The sequence below is a fragment of the Platichthys flesus genome, chromosome 4, assembly GCF_949316205.1.
Source record: "Platichthys flesus chromosome 4, fPlaFle2.1, whole genome shotgun sequence".
Taxonomy (NCBI): Eukaryota; Metazoa; Chordata; class Actinopteri; order Pleuronectiformes; family Pleuronectidae; genus Platichthys; species Platichthys flesus.
Window position 1 is genome coordinate 22051621 of NC_084948.1, and position 17374 is coordinate 22068994.

The 17374-nt window shown below is 39.5% G+C and overlaps 2 protein-coding genes and 1 long non-coding RNA gene across 4 annotated transcripts in view; all 3 read left to right on the forward strand.

The window, feature by feature from the left end:
* The first annotated feature begins 4425 nt into the window (after positions 1–4425).
* Positions 4426–6546, forward strand: LOC133952417 (uncharacterized). The gene is made up of 3 exons (XR_009920548.1): positions 4426–5058; positions 5734–5804; positions 5991–6546. It is a non-coding gene; the product is annotated as an uncharacterized LOC133952417 (long non-coding RNA).
* Positions 6547–6793: 247 nt separating this feature from the next.
* Positions 6794–10141, forward strand: LOC133952253 (diablo IAP-binding mitochondrial protein-like). Its single transcript, XM_062386626.1, has 6 exons — positions 6794–6888; positions 7991–8123; positions 8525–8647; positions 8954–9064; positions 9196–9292; positions 9616–10141. The coding sequence occupies exons 1-6, from the start codon at positions 6851–6853 to the stop codon at positions 9819–9821; spliced, it is 708 nt and encodes a 235-aa protein (XP_062242610.1). The 5' UTR covers positions 6794–6850; the 3' UTR covers positions 9822–10141.
* A 5847-nt stretch (positions 10142–15988) lies between these two features.
* The window catches only part of nectin3a (nectin cell adhesion molecule 3a), a 31003-nt gene continuing 29617 nt past the window's right edge, over positions 15989–17374 (forward strand). For both annotated transcript variants that reach the window (XM_062386418.1, XM_062386419.1), the window contains exon 1: positions 15989–16423. In XM_062386418.1, the coding sequence (XP_062242402.1) occupies positions 16333–16423 (91 nt within the window). In that variant the 5' untranslated portion in view covers positions 15989–16332. The remainder of the gene's footprint in view (positions 16424–17374) is intronic.

A 17374-nucleotide genomic window follows, 5' to 3' on the forward strand; every position in this document is an offset into this window, starting at 1 on the left:
AGGGAGGAAAAGTGCGATGAAAATCTGAACTTAAATGAGTCTCTAATAATACCTTGTTTTTAGGCGTAAATGTCTTATTCGTAACCACAAAAAAAAGACCTGCCTCATAAATTCAATAAAAAGGACTCCAAAGCTACTAGTAGAACTTACAAGGATCAAAACAAAAAAATGATATACACATCAGAAGTATGAGAAATAATGTAAGTTATATAAATGCGATAAAAATATATCGATATAAGAAGTTTCATTTTACTAAACCATCCCTGGAGTAACATGGCATTCAAAGTTGCCACGACCCCAAGGGGAAGATAAAATAAAAGTTTAGCCATCACAGAGTTGAGTTACTGCCAACATTGATTTGCCATAGTTACAATGTGATGTGCTTGAAAGAGACTGTGTTCCAAAGTAGTTGGGCTTTAATATTACAAAGCTCTTGGGAGATTAGAAGCCTTATTGATAATATATTCTTTGTATCTCGAGTCGTCTCTGCTTTGCATTTAAAATAGATTTGTACATTTGGACAATGCTCATTGGACATACATTTGTATATGTCATGTACAATAAAAAGTTATATTCCATATACTTTTTATCCAAATTTCACACTACCAGTCCAGAGAATATACTTTAAAGTGTCTCTCGTCTGTTCACCAAGATGACACAGATGTTTCAAGAGGGAATATTAGTTTTGATGGTGAAACTCTGAAGTCATTTTTTTCCATGTGGAATTAGACTCTAAACACAACAGTGACGCTAATGAACTGATCCTTGTTATTCTCATGAGCCACCAAAACCCCTGTGTAACTCATCAACTTAATTGGTTCATTAATTATTTAAGGTGTTGGTTTTGATTTGGGCTCTGGGCGAGGATGAATGACACAAGTTTGAGAAGTTTATTTTTCTTTATTGCAAAACTACAAATTTGTCTCATTGTCTGTGAGAATATGATGAAATTATTTGATGCAAATAAATGGCCTTGGTCGATGGATCCATACTTGTGTTATATATATATATAGATATATATAACATAATATTTTTATTTGGAATGTCTAAAAGTTATTTTTATCTCCCACAAACCACAAATGAGAGCATATATTCCTCTTTAACACATTTTATAAATAATTTATTATATAGAATGTACATCATCTTTATGTCATCATGAATGTATGATCAGCATTTTAAAAGTAAAACAGTTGGTTAAGGTGCAACAAATCAATCCTAGCTTTTCAGTTGCAGCTCAGTGCTTATTTTCTTGCTTGATCAATTGATTGTTTGTCTTGTAGGAAATAAAGGCAAATGTAATCATTATTACCAAGATTACACGCTTATTTTATATACTGCACAGTGCAAACCTTAAAACTATTTAAAATAAATGAGACTTACTGAAATGATCGCGATGAAAAAGAGCAAATTTTTGTATATCAAGAAGATGGAGCCTTTTTATTTTTCCACAAAAATGAACTTAACATTTATCAAACCAAGTGCAACTAAGAATTACATTTCTACATGCTGTAAGTTTAAACTATAACAAAGCATTATAATCCATTATCGTTTTTTGTATGAAATTATATTATAATTGTAGTGTATTAAATGTATTATAGTGGTCACTGAAATAACTTGAAACTGACAGAGTAATAATAAATGAGGATTTACTGGAACTTAACTAATGAAAATCAGAAATTGCTTTTGAATTGTGGTTAAACAGAATCAAAATGTTTGTACCCTTAACTTAATATTTTGTTGCACACCCTTTTGAAGCAATCACTGCAGTCAAGCAATTTCTGCAACTCTTAATGAAACTTCTGCACCAGTCAACAGGTATTTTGGCCCACACCTCATGAGAAAACTGCTCCAGCTGTCTCAGGTTTGAAGGTTGTCTTCTCCAGACTGCATGTTTAAGCTCCTTCCACAGATGTTCAATCAGATTTAGATCAGGGCTCTTAGGAGACCACTTCAGAATAGCCCAATGATTTGCTCCTAGTTATTCTTGGGTGTTTTTAGCTGTGTGTTCGGGTAATTATCCTGTTGGAGGACCCATGACCTGCGACTGAGACCAAGCTTTCTGACACTGGGCAGTGTTTGGATTTCAATATTTTACTTATAGTCTCTGTCTGACTCAACTCTAAATGAATAAATATAGAAGCAGTTTGAGCCAGATAAGGCCTTCTATACAACTGATAATAAATAACCTTTTCCTTCCTAGTGTGTAATCCTGAAATTAGATTGTGTCTGCGTCACAGTTCTGTTTAGTTGTTTTCGTTAAATTGTTTTGAATGTCTGGACAAACAGAATATTGTTTTGATATAGCGAGAACACAATAATCGTTTCTCCAATTGTCAACACCATTGGCCCGCATGCCATCAGCTGTGTCAAGGCCTTGGGAGTGGCTCCTTGTCACTTCCTTATTCCAATACCAAGAGGATGGCCTACGCCTGCGCACTTTCGAGGAGGAAGAACCAAGATCTACTGTTATAAAATAGACAGGCGCCGGCTGTTTGATGCGTTCTGATGGGTCTTGTGTTCTGATGCGACTTGTTGGATGCCCATTGCTTTGCTGATTGTTACCTTTCATTGCTTTCTAAATAAAGACTTGATTGAACAAACAGAGTTCGGCTCATCTTCTCATATTTAGGATAACCAACACGCCTGACAATTTGGTGACCCCGACGTGATCCTAAGAAGTTTCTACCGACGTGACCCTGAGGAGGAATCTTTTGACCAGAGAGACCGGAGACCCCCCAAGGGCAGAGGCTGCTCCTATCGATTCTCCACATACTCAAATCAAAAGGTAAGCAGAAAACAAGTTCTGTTTAGTTATGGATTCTGAGTGTGCGGAGAGGAGAAGGAGGTAAAATAATGTGTAATGTTTTTAGGAGGCAATGAAAGGCTACGGCAAAGCAATGATAATCAAGGGAATGAACAAAGGTTGTTTGTAACAGCAATAAGTCTAAACAGTGCAGAGTCTTGGCGCAACATAAGTCTGACGCACAAATCCTTAAGACTAATTCAGATTGGAGAAGAGACACACTGGTGATCGGGACTAAAAGAAGAAAGACGACTTGAGCAAATGTTGCAAATCTGCAAACTTAGTTAGTTAGTCTGGGATTCTGGAGGAAGTTGAGCAGCCTACACAAAAGTGAGGTGCTTGACTAGCCAGAACCACCGTTGCTTAAATTGGTCCTAAATTTAAGACTCAGAGATCATAAAAATGTGATTGTGATTCTGGAGGTAGGGGTTGGCCTGGAGAGAGGAGCTTTAATAGTCAGACACAATGTATTTTCAATTGGGCACAAATAACGGAAGGCTGTTACGAATAAAGACTGGAAGAGGAAATTACTATATAATATAATAATTATAAATTAATATTGATTATATAATAAAGGGAGTTCTTTCTGAACGAACTAGTATGAATAAAATAGTGTGTCTGTGAAAACTAGGGAGGAGGAGAGGAAAAACAGTCAAGGTCAGCTTGCTGACTGAGACAGAGAGGGAAATGTCTGACAGAGAGACAGAATAATACAAAAACTAGACTAGAGGCGATTTATGCCTGTCATTTGAATATATGCTGAATGTATGAATGTGAGGGTAAACGTGTAAAGGACTTGCCAAAGAACGTGAAAGAACATTGACTGAAGGTTTGAGAGATGAAGTAAGACTAGAAAGATAAAATTATGGTTAGGAAGGAGAAAGATCTGTAGGAGTGAGATGTTTTAATTCAGTAATATCTTGCTCTGAGATGGATAAAAGAATGTAAAACTTGAGTGGTAAAGAAAGTAGGGGAGGAGATGTGGGATAGAAAGATTTTGTACGTGCACAACAGGATGAAAGGAGGGAGATAAGAGTGTTTGGGAGTCGGAAAGCCATCTGGGGAAGGCCAGAATCCTTACAGCTTGACACTGGTGTTGAGATCATAAGGAGGCTTGGGTGTTGGTTTGTTTGTTTGTTTGTTTATATGTTTATTTTTTGATGTTTTGTTTCACCAATTATCTTAACATCCAATACTCTTAATTTGAAAGATGTTAAGCTCTACCTATGTTTTTGTTTTTATTTTATCATGAACGAAAGTGTGGCAGAATGACTTTTATTAACTTTGTTTTGTTTGTTTCAGCTGTCTCACACATTTGTCCTTTGTATGTGATATCATGTAATGAAGCAGTCGATGACTTTTGGAAAATGGTTTGAACACAAATACTCAAACGCTGTCAATTTTGCTGCTTATTGAAATTCAGCTTGTTGATCATTTAATATTTCATGAAATGCCAAAGATTTCTGTCACTCTTCTGCCACTTTTTGAGTATTTTATTTTTTAATGTCCACTTATTTGGCTTCTACTCCTCAAAATTTTTAAGAAATTTATGACCACAAAAGAAGGGTCTACCTGTATGTCTTGTTTTGATTATTTGTTTATTTTCCTTTGCAAATATAAGTTTATATAATCAACTTTAAACTCAGTTACGCGAATCAGTTTATTAATCACTTTTCTGTTTGTTTTCCTTTCAAACTCTGGGATCTGGGCTCCATGTTTCCACAACCCACTCCCATCCGGTCACAACTGCAAATCTTCCACCCCAACAAACGGCGAGTATCAATTCCACAAAAAGATCCAGATCATTGACTCTTAAACCCCGATAGAACAACTGGACTAAAAAAGAAATCGCACTGACGTCATGATAATTTTGTTTTTGGAGCAGATCTGACAGGAGCTGATATCTGAACAGCTTTCCCCATACATCCATTATGGTCACACAGAACCGATATGTGCATGATAGGAAGTTCTTGAAATTAATTTTTTCTAAACCAAACTGCCCCTGGTGGCTGAGTGGCTGGAGCCCTCTCCACCTTATGCACCATGACAAAACATGGCTGCAGACTTTGAAATTGCTAAATAGAATCATCACCACAGCTCTGATGGAGGAAAACATGCCTCATCCCCCCAGCTGATCTGATGCTGAGGATGCTGATGCTGATGCTGAGGACGAAGGTGACGCTGACGATGATGATGAGGATGAGGACGGGTTTGCACTGGATGGGATGAAGGTTGGGGGTACATGGAAATCCCAAGTAAGTGGTTCACACCATTAAATGGTGTGAAAAAAGGGTGTGTTAGGATTTCAATATTTTACTTATAGTCTCTGTCTGACTCAACTCTAAATGAATAAATATAGAAGCAGTTTGAGCCAGATAAGGCCTTCTATACAAATGATAAATAAATAACCTTTTCCTTCCTAGTGTGTAATCCTGAAATTAGATTGTGTCTGCGTCACAGTTCTGTTTCGTTGTTTTTGTTAAATTGCTTTGAATGTCTGTACAAACAGAATATTGTTTTGATATAGCGAAAACACAATCGTTTCTCCAATTGTCAACACCATTGGCCCACATGCCATCAGCTGTGTCAAGGCCTTGGGAGTGGCTCCTTGTCACTTCCTTATTCCAATACCAAGAGGATGGCCTACGCCTGCGCACCTTCGAGGAGGAAGAACCAAGATCTACTGTTATAAAATAGACAGGCGCCGGCTGTTTGATGCGTTCTGATGGGTCTTGTGTTCTGTTGCGACTTGTTGGATGCCCATTGCTTTGCTGATTGTTACCTTTCATTGCTTTCTGAAAATGTACTTGATTGAACAAACCGACTTCGGCTCATCTTCTCATATTTAGGATAAACCAACACGCCTGACAGCAGCACATTTAGCTCCAGAATGCCTTGATAGTCTTGTGATTTCATTGTACCCTGCACAGATTCAAGACACCCGGTACCAGATGCAGCAAAGCAGCCCCAGAACATGACCGAGCCTCCTCCATGTATTACAGTAGGTACAGTGTTCTTTTCTTTGTATGCTTCATTTTTGCGTCTGTGAACATAGAGCTGATGTGACTTGCTAGAAAGCTCCAGTTTTGTCTCATCTGTCCAAAGGACATTCTCCCAGAAGCTTGTGGCTTGTCAATATGCATTTTGGCAAATTCCAGTCTCGTTTTTTATAATTTGCTTTCAACAGCGGTGTCCTCCTCGGCCGTCTTCCATGAAGTCCTCTTTGGCTCAAAAAGCGACGGATGTTGCGATCTGATAATGATGGACCTTGACCTTGGAGTTCACCTCTAATCTCTTTGGAAGTTGTTCTGGGCTCTTTGGTTACCATTCGTATTATCCATCTCTTCATTTTGTCATAAATTTTCCTCAGGTGGCCGGGTCCAGGGAGATTGGCTACAGTCCTGTGGACTTTAAACTTTTGAATAATATGTGCCACTGTAGTCACATGAACATCTCGCTCCTTGGAGATGGTCTTATTGCATTTACCTTTAACATGCTTGCAGATAATTTCCTTTCTAATCTCCTGAGACAACTCTGTCCTTTGCTTTCTGTGGTCCATGTTCCTTGTGGTACACACCATGATACCAAACAGCACTGTGACTACTTTTCACCCTTTAAATTATCAGACAGACTTATTACAAGTTTGAAGAGACCTGCGATGCTAATTCGAGGACACACTTTAGTTTAGCATGTCCCTACTGTCAATTATTTTCAATCTTTTCTAGGGGTACCATCATTTTTGTCCAGGCTATTTTCATTAAGTTGTTTTTTTAATGATTCTATTGAGCCAACATTCAAAAGAAATGTCTGATTTTGATTAGGTAATTTTCAGTAAATTTGTATTTGTAATTACTTTTGTGAGTTTCAAGTTATTTCAGTGACCATTGTGGGTTTTTCTTTCTTTAACGGAAGGGTACCAACAATTGTGTCCACTTGTGTATATTATATTATATCATATTTGACCAGGAGGGGGCAGCAGTTTTTCAGTGTTCACCATCAGGCGGAACCTTTGCTCACTCAGCGAGCACTTTATTTTGACGGACCAACATGGCCGCGGTCAGGAGGGGAGCCGCCTACTTCCTCAGGTGAAATGTTTATCTCAGACAGATCTTGTTAAACAATCTGAATCAACAATGAGCTGTTAATATCACAGTGAAATATCTGCATCTCAAACGTCACGAGCTATTGTTGACTCTAACGCGGGAGAACGAGAAGGTTTAGTTTGATAACAGCGCGCGGACGACGGAGCTGACTCCTCACATCTGTTTTCATTCGCTTTACATCGACATTACTATGTGCATTGTTGTTAGAGAATCATACACAAGAGGAACAATAATAAATATATAATACATCTTTGTCCCTATATGACGACTAAGTGTTACCTTCGTGTTATATTCTAACTCCCTCCGAGTCACATGGCAACTTCCTGATTGAAGTCAGACACAAATACAATCCTGTAAATGAAGAGACAGCGGATGTAAACAAACACAAATACTGAAGTGAGTCACCACTGGATATTCTTTGCGGGAAGGAGGAATTATTTTACCATTTTTGTAAATACTGGGTATGTAGAGGGAATAGAACTGGAATTTTTGGGGGAGTGCTAAACTTCCATAACGATAACTTGGTATTTGCAGGTTTAAGCTTCTCTCACGTGATCATTTGGTGAATTATTTTGTAACTCTTTGTATAAAAGTCCGTTGAATACATCATTTCGGGTTTTTAGACACTATAGCAGGAATCTTTCAATATTTTCTGACATATTACAGACTAATTCATACATTGATATATGGAAAACAGTGTTCAGCAGATAAATTAAAATGGATGTTACAGCTCTATAACTTTTTTAACTATCAACAAATGGAAATCAGCCACAAATTATATTACAACCCTTATACCATTTTCTTACTGTATAATTCAAATTATGACTGCGTTCCTCATTAAACATTTAAGATAAGCTTTGTGTGATTTGTCTAAATGCATATATTATAGCATTACTTTATTTTGTCATAGTTCATTCTCCTTTAATGACAAATGGAGACCTTTCAATTTCCCTCATTGTCTTTGATCCAAATCATACAATAAATTTGGTGATGAATTCCTAATCCAATAAAATGATAATGAATTCCCAACGCTAAGTTAGTAGAAAAAGACTGTGCTGATTTAGAAAAATTTGTTTCTCTTCAGGAGTTCTGCTCGGGTCCTGTTTAACTGTAAAAATACTGCAGTGCATAAACCAAGGAAATGGACAAATGTTCTTTACACAAGTTTGGCGTCTTTGGCCGTCGGCGGTGGGCTGTGTGCTGTACCTTTCAAACAGGTGAGTCTGTCTGACAGGACACATTTATCTTGTGTATTTTTTATAGTGGTGAAAAGTAAGTACATGCAAAACTTTAGTACATCTTGAGGTATCATAGCCTATATTTTAGACTTCATTTATTTTACTGTTACTTGTTACTTTGCCGTGTAATATTTTCATCCCTTAATGTAATATACATGTACATATAATACATAAAATACAACACTGACAAATGTGCACTTTTTAAAATGTTAAGTACATTTTCCTAAAAGTGTCTTTGTAATTTTACCTAAATTAGGTGTATGTCAAAGTGTATCTATTTTCCTCTGTATTGAACTGATACTTTAAGGACCAGAGTGATTCTTGAATCACTAGTTTGTCCTGACATATTTTTGTGTTTCCCTTCCGTGTCTGTGCTGCAGGTTGAACAGCTCTCTCATGACTCTCTGATCAGACGAGCAGCGTCTCTGGTTACAGACAGTTCAACCACTTTTCTCTCACAGGCCACCTTAGCTCTCATAGACGCCATCGATGAGTATTCAAAAGTAAGTCTTTTGGTTAACAGTTTTTTCCTTATTGAATTCCTATGTATGGTAACATCTTTTGTTATATGTGTATATATAAATTAATATCTGTCAGTTTGTAAACTTAAATTAGTTCAGGGGTTAAAAGCAGAGCAGGTGAGGGTCGAGTCTATATGTCAACCCAAAACACCAGTATTTATAACTATATATAATTCCACACTTATTTAATTGATAGCTAAGCAGTTTTGAGAGTTGGATTTCCATTTCCGGAAAACTTCTTACGTGCTCATCTGTAAATGTGCACGTTCTCCATATGTTTGTGAACAGGCTGTGCACATACTCAATGCTCTGCAAAGAAAATACCTGACATCACTGGGAAAACTGACTAAAGACGAGGAGGATTCAATCTGGCAGGTGATCATTGGCCAGCGGGCAGAGGTTAGTTTGTTTATGTTGTTCTCTCTGTTGAAAAGTATTTCTAAACATGTCTTTTTTTCAGGTAATTTACCAATCTCTAAATATCACAGCAGGCCTGTTTGACATTTTTTTCTTTTTCTCTGTACTGACAGGTTAATGACAGACAGGATGAATGCAAGCGTTTCGAGTCAACTTGGGTCAGCGCGGTCAAGATGTGTGAGATGGCCGCGGATGCAGCATACACATCAGGTGTGAAGAAGATCAATTGTGTGTGTTGTAACTCAAGGATGTGCAGTGCAGAGGCCGGTTTTCTCAGGGCTCTTGTAAAACAGTATAAGTGTTAAGTTTTGAATAATCCTCTCCAAGCTTTGTACTTTGTGGTTTGTGCCCTGTCTTATTCATCAGCTGTCAGTCTTACACTTTGGACAGTGTACGGATCATTTGCTGCCACTCAGCGGAACTTTGTGAGAAGCACAATGGAGATGATGGACAGCAGCGCCTCACTAATGCCCGAACTCGAGGTGTTGTAATCTCAACCCTTGAACTTTGTGTTTATGTCTTTGTGTTTCCAGGAGCCGACCATGCGTCCATCACGATGAATTCAAACCTTGAGGTGGCCCTGTCGCAGGTGGAGAAGGCACAGAAGCTGTCCACGGAGGCAGATAAGAAGTTGGCCGAGACGAAAGTAATGGAGGTTCAAAGGATGGCACAGCATTCTGCCACCGTACAGAATAATGATGAGGAGGAGATGCCTGAAGCTTATCTGAGAGAAGACTAAAACAAACACACAGATGTATCAGAAAACTAACGTGTTATCATTCCTACACTATCTTCTTCCATTGTGGGTCTATATTTCTGATTTAAAATGTCTCATTCCTCATACAATGAGCTCAAAGTGACTGATTCACACACAATGATCACAGACATCTCACCAATCCTCGTGTTTGTTCATTGAAGACTACTGTCAACTGCTGGTGCGGTTTTCTGTTTTCTCTCTTCTGTTGATTGTGTTGTGATTTGACCTGCAGTGGATTTTTTGTTGATATGTTGTCGGACTTAATTGTAATAAAGACAAGAAACAGTACAAAGAATATAAAACGTGGCTCAGATTCTGTATTGTGATACTATTGTTTAATTTTGTGACGCTGACAATTCAGAAGCTTAAAAAAATATTTAACAATTACAAAGAATTGAAGTTAAAACAAGGTTTCCACCTCACGGTGATGCCAGAGGATGGCAATGGTAAATATTTTGGTTGCCTATGTGACCGAAGCTATGTACAAACACCCTGAAACCAAGACGCACCACACAATTGGCCAAATAACACTTTTATTAAATGTGAAGTTTGGTTGGTGCAGTTGAATTTCCCTCAGCCTCCCTCTCACCTGCTCCTCTGAGTCCATCATCTACAAAGGCCGTGTTGCTTTACTTGTTATTTGTATCTCTCGTTTTCACTCAACACCTCTACCTTCAGTGCAAATTACCCATATCCTGACTTTCTCCCACGGAGCTTTTAGGCTGTTTCTCAGCACCGAGCTGTCGTCACGTCATCTACAGCCTCATCTCTTTCTACACTTTCACAGAACATAAAACAAACCATCCTTCTTTTATTAACCGTTAAAAAAAAGAAGAGTGTATTCCATAACTTGACAGATTTGATTGCAACCTGTTATATTGATTAGTCTAATTCAGGTTTAGGCTTATGTGTGGGACAGCAAGTAGAACTTAACAGGCTGCATAACAATTTCCAAGATTAACTCATGAAGAGTTATTCTGTTCACCTTATTTTACATATCTGCTATATAAGCTTAATGATAGGGTCACATTTCAAAGCCTGGTCTTAGAAAATAGTCCTCAAATGTCCTCATGAACATGAAAGCTGGCCTCACCAAAGTTCTCGTCCTGTGAAGGAAATGTTACCTGACTTGTTAAACTCTGACCAATGAGTCCTCTGGGAAATATTTGTACGTTCACACAGAAGAAAGACTGCGGATATTTGTCTTCATGAGATCTGAACAGGCCTTTTGAAAAGGTTGAGAAGGACGAATGATGGCAGCAAAACCTAAGCGTGTTCACATGGTTGCAATTTACCGGCCTAAAAATGATGAACCTACCCTTTAATTCCAGCAGATGGCGATCTTAATCTACTCCAACACAATATTATGTTTCTGCATCAATGGAACTGTATTTAATGTCCTTATTATTTTATGTTGTACATATTTTTGATAGTAAAAGTTAGGAGCTACACAGTTTTCTTTGGCTTTTACTGCCGCCCCCTGTGCATATACCTACAATTGCATGTGGCTTTTTTTTTTCAAGCCAGCATGTGCATATAATGTACATAGCAGTATAATCGCCATGAACCATAATCAATTTATATACAAACTAATTAACTTCTGTCATCTTCATTTCCCGCTTATGCACCTTCAGCACATAGACATTGGAGAAAAGTAACTACACTTTAGAAATATACACATTATCTACATGTTTGCCTCCAAATACAGTTGCCATATCTGTCAGCAGTGTTAATGTGCTCTGTAACATGTACACTCTCCTAATCGTCTTGTATGCCTTCCAAAGATCGGCATGCACTGCAGAGGTCATTGTAAGAGGGAGCTTATTATGGGGAAGACCTATGTGGAGCTGCAGGCACGAGTGTGTGGCGTCAGCAGTGAGGTGACCTCTTCCTTCTCTGGATGGTCAGGCCTCTGCAGGGGATGAGACCATGATTGTGTGTGTGTATGTGTGTGTGTTTGGGGTGGGGGTAGGGGGTGTTTGGAGTGTGAGGTTTTGAGGTGTGCAAGGGCCGGCTAGTGAGGAATGTTGTGTTTAACAAAGACTGTTTTCACAGACTGTAAAACCAAATGTCCCACAGACCGTGCGGACGTGCACACACTGGTCACAGGAGAGCTGGTGCCAGTGCTGCCCTGCCTGACTGGAAGAAAATGCAATTGTGCTTACCTAGAAGTATTTTTGCAGCATAAAATCTAAATGAGGGAACCACAATTACAAAGGTCATGGGCCGTAAATGCTCATAAACTATTTAGTACTAATGTGGGGGGACTGAGCATTTATGCAGAATTTATGCGGCACAAGTTCCGCCTGAGGTATGAAATGATCCGTGCTGAAAGTTTTTCATCCAAATCTGAGATAAAGTTAACACGTTAATTGTTTTATGGACGAAAATAAGACGTGATTTATCATCTCATAAAGACACAAGCATCCTCGCTGCACTGACTTTACAGTTCCAATGCAAAGTGGCCCAGGAGGGGAGATTGATCGGTGAAAAGGGCAGCACTTTCACCTGGGGATTTATGGCTCTTTGAGGGTATAAATAAACCACCAGAGGGTATAAAGGCAGGGGGTACAGTGTGGTGACACATCCTGGGTCATGCTTTAATCACAGTGAAGCTGGGCTGTAGCACCCGGAGAGGGAGCGTGGTGAATTTGCCAAAGATGGAGCCTCCCTGCAGAGTTCACATCCCCTCGTGAGGACTCCTACACTAACACTGGCCATGAAGATGTCACCGCAGAATGAAACGGGGAGCTCAATATGTGGGAACCACATTGAGACGAGAATTTTTGCTTATCTTCCTTGACTAAATATGATGTCCGCCTAAAACTGCTGACGGAGCAGGTTTATCAAGCTACAGTGCACGATAATAACACCGTGCTGCATGCGGCGCTGGATTACTGAATGTGTGAAAGCTGTAATTATCTCAAAGAAAAGAACAATGCAGGGGAGTATTTCATTACCACTTTGTTTCAGGGCAGAGCAGCCACAGTGTGTCTGTGTTGAGACAAAAAATGTCCTCGCTCTTTCAGAATCAGAAATCCGCCAAATGCCTCAGTTGCATGAGGCTGTTTTGTCCTTCAGCAGCTCCTCTCCTGGGGTTTCAATCAACTTTCACATTCACTTCCTCCTGTTTTCCCCCAGAGTTTTACAATAGTTTCATGACATTGGTTACACATTTATACAGAACATGTGCCTCAGCAAACTCCTACACAACAATCCCTTCTGTCTTCCTCATCATGTTATTGTAAAGGCTAAAAATGCAGATACAATATTCTCCCCTTGGCTGCTCTTTAACTTTCTATTTCTTGTTATTTAGTTTATGCTAAATTGATCAGTACAGGTTTTGTAGCTTTACTTTTCATTTTTAGTAGCAAGGAAAGCTTTTCTTCTATTCAAACTTGTGTCATCTATGCTTTTCAATTTGTGTCAAATGAAAACAAGACTTATATCAGCTTTCAATATGGACCCTGTGTATGAAAACATTCAATGGTTTGTAACTACTTGTTCACAAGTCTGATCCCCAGAGAACCTGCCAAGACAGATAAAAGGTACATTGGCTCCTTGTTCAGGACAATAGACCTTAAGCATTTCAGTCACTGGTCAGAAAAAATATAAATATGAAATGTTTGTTGCAGTTAATTGTGCGAGTCATATAAGTTTTCTTCGAGAAGAAGAGGAATTCTGAACATCGATCTGAACAAAGTTTCACTTCTATTTAATTATTTCTATGAGAAAGAGAATAGACGGTACAGAATTCCCCTATGTGCAAATGCTAATCATCCATCCTATGGGGATTCCACCCTGATGTTCACCCTGATGTTCACCCTGAGCTGGTCACAGGACCAACACATAGACACCATCCACCATCCACACTCACATTCACAAATACAGGCAACTTTGATTTTCCACTTGATCTAAACTGCACGTGTAGGGACTGAGGCAAGAAGCAAGAGAAATCCCACACGTGCACAGGGGCATAAGGAGAACGTACAAACTCCACACAGAAAGGTTCTGATTGGCCATTAGGGATCAAACACAGAACCTTCTCCCTGTGAGGCCACTGCACTAAGTGTTAAACAGTTATCTAGTTATGTATGAATACTCAGTTCTTTTCAGTGTGGGATTAATCCTCTATGGGCTCATCCAACCCTGTCCCTCCCACAGTCTGCCTAAGCATTAATAATGTGTGATTTTTATTGGGCCCATTTGACATGATAAAGGTCTTAAAGCTAGACTTGACGCTCATCTACAAGAAAAGCCTTGAATCCAATTTGAATAACAATGCAGGTGTCAGTTAAGGCCTTTAATCATTTCAGTTTATATTGTGTTGCGGTGTTGCAAATGATATTACCAAACAAATGTTTGATTAATCAGATTTCCACAAACTAATTGCCACATGGTGAACCAGGAGCCTCTGACCCCCCTGAGGTTCCGTGGCCTTAAGGCAGCTGCTCATGTTATCCAGCTGGTAATCCGATTTTACTCGTATCCCACAGCAAAAGTCAATGCTTTTAAAATGTGTCATGAATGAGGGACAAGCAGGAAACATAAATCAGTTTCAACCATCTTTGATATACATTACATTACATTAGTTTTAATTTAGCTGACACTTTTATCCAAAGTGATTTACAAAGTTTAGAAATTAAGAATATTTCAGATTAATTTCACTTCTATGACTCTACTACTACTACTACTACTACTACTACTACTACTACAGCTACTATTATTAGGCCTACGCTATTAGGATAGCTATGTTTTTTACTACTACCACTAACCTGAATAAGTAAAGTACAAGTAAAGTACATTTATCTGTACTTTACTTATTTCACTTGAGATTCATCTTGTGCAACTTTATACTTTATACAGTTTAGAGGCAAATACTGCATTGTACTTTTCACTCCATGACATTCATGTGACTAGTTTATAGATTTAGATTATTAAACGAAAGATATAGATCAAATTTCTATGTTGTGTTTAAAAGCCAAAGAAATTAATAAAAAATGACTTCACAGAGACGCATGATGACAAAAAAAGACACAAATAACCCCATAACAACAGCTAAAGAGACTCAAAGGTACAACAAATACACATAAAACTACCCCAAAGAAGCTCAAAACAACTGCAAAGAGACAGTACACAACCACCAGTAGTTGAAGAATGTTAAAACTGAGGTGCTAAATTACCACAAACAAGCACGAATGGCCGAGAACAAAACAAAGGGACTACAAGGAGACACAAAGTGACCACAAAGAAACACAAAACAACCACACAGAGACATAAAACAGTCACAAAGACACACCAATGACAACAGACTGGCACAACAGCGAGATGGAAAACAACATAGAGAAACGAAAGTTGAAAAAATGACAGCAGATGCCAAACGACTTAAAACAAAAACTTTATTAACATAATAAACATAACATTTAACAACCATTGGGGGCATTGTAGCAAAACAGATTTGTAGGCATCAGGCGGCATTAAATAGGGTTTAATTAAAGATTAGATGGATACAAATAGAGAGAGGTTAACATAGGAATGCTTTGTCATTTTTTTCCCGTAAAGTTAAAGGCGGAAACAAATGACACATTTCCTCTTGACTTGTGCAAGCAGAATTTACACGGTACGATTATAGTTTTTTGGACAAGTTCATGTCTTTGGTTTCTCATGTTTGTTCTTCTATATCAGGGGCAGGGCCACGGCTTACTGCGATCCCCAGCTGAAACTGGATTGGCCCCTGGATTGGCCCCTGAGGTGCCCCTGCCCTGTCAGTAGTCTCTTGTCTTTTAAATAAACCAAACACCTACTGAGAATACAAACAATGTAATAGCCTTCGTTTTTGGTGCTGCCTTTAGGTGCTGTCCCCAAAAAACAAAACACTAAACAGTTTGCCCATTTACTAAAGTAAACCGGGATGTAAAAATAATCTTCAGTGTTGCGTTTAATTGCAGCATCGTCCGTTCACAACGCCCCCTACAGGAACTCCTCACCTGCATGTGTGCTTCAGCGTAGTATGAACATGGAACCCGTAGTAAATAATAATTAAATTATAATAATGATGATTATTATTATTATCATAGTTATATCATAGTTATAATACAAAGGCTTAGTTGAATTATCGATTGTGACGCGTTCTGTCCAACTTGGAAAACTCTCAACACTAAGTCCACTGTGTGAAAAGGTTCCAACACCAAATTTCTAAAATTGCCTCAACGGCCCCTGTTTTGGTCAAAACCTAGATCCGCCACTGTTGATTAAAAAAAATATGGAGACACGTAAAATCAGATGGGAATGGTCAGGGGTCCTGTGACGTCTGTGTGTGTGTCGTGTATGTGTGTGTGTTTGTGTGTATGTGTTTGTGTGTATGTGTGTATGTGTGTGTGTGTATATGTGTGTGTGTGTGAGCAGTGGTCCAGCCCACGCGGCTCGGTCGCTATGGAGAGCAGCAGCAGCACAGTGAATCAGAGAGCGGAGCAGAGACACACACACGGGAGTCATGGAGGAATCACCAGCGCGCAAACGGACTTTCCCAGCCCGCGGAGGACTGCGGCTCCTGGCGTCGCTGCTCACCCTGTGCGGACTCACCTGTGAGTTTAACGGCGTCTTTTGTCGCTTTTCTTAGCGCCGCGCGGCTCCCGAAGCCACCGGGGGAAAGTGCCGGGAGCGTGTGTCCGTCACAGTCCCGGATCCGAGCCGCCTTGTTGGAGGGGTTCCGTCCGCAGGCTGCTAGCTTCCCTCCCGAGCTAACGGTTCTGGTTCCGCGGGGCAGTCGCTGACATTACGTCGCCCGGGGGGAAAGTAGCCGCTCCTGGAACACGTCGCTCGCTCTTCTCCGCTCGTGATTTCTAACAATAGTTAAGGAGAACTCACGGCCACACGGTGGACTGCTAATTACACACATGAGCTAACGTGTTCCCCGAGCCCGCTCCGGACAGCACACAACTTCACCGGCTGAGTTGTGTAGTTCAGTACGCGCAGATGTTTAGCTAGTGGTTTCTTAAAAAGTAGTTCCAGTGTGTCGCATCATGACTTAGCTAACGGTACTCTGACTGTGTGTGTGTGTGCGCGTGTGTGTGTCTCGATAGGTATGACGGCCAATTCTGGTTCAATACCATCATTGTGGTGGATATTCTAACTCGTCTTCATGAACTCAATAGGCTAAGATTTGGGTTTAGGGTTAGAACTGGGTTAGGCATTAGGTTTTGATCATTAGGGTTATGCTTTAGTTTTGATGGTTAGGGTTATTCATTTTGTTTTGATGGTTATGTTTAGTAATTTTGATGGGTCGGGTAAAGGGCTAGGGAATACATAATGCCAATGAGTCCTCTCAACTATAGATGTGTGTGTGTGTGTGTGTGTGTGTGTGTGTGTGTGTGTGTGTGTGTGTGTGTGTGTGTGTGTGTGTGTGTGTGTGTGTGTGTGTGTGTGTGTGTGTGTGTGTGTGTGTGTGTGTGTGTGTGTGTGTGTGTGTGTGTGTGTGTGTGTGTGTGTGTGTGTGTGTGTGTGTGTGGAGACTTACCGGCTGCACATTGTAAAGT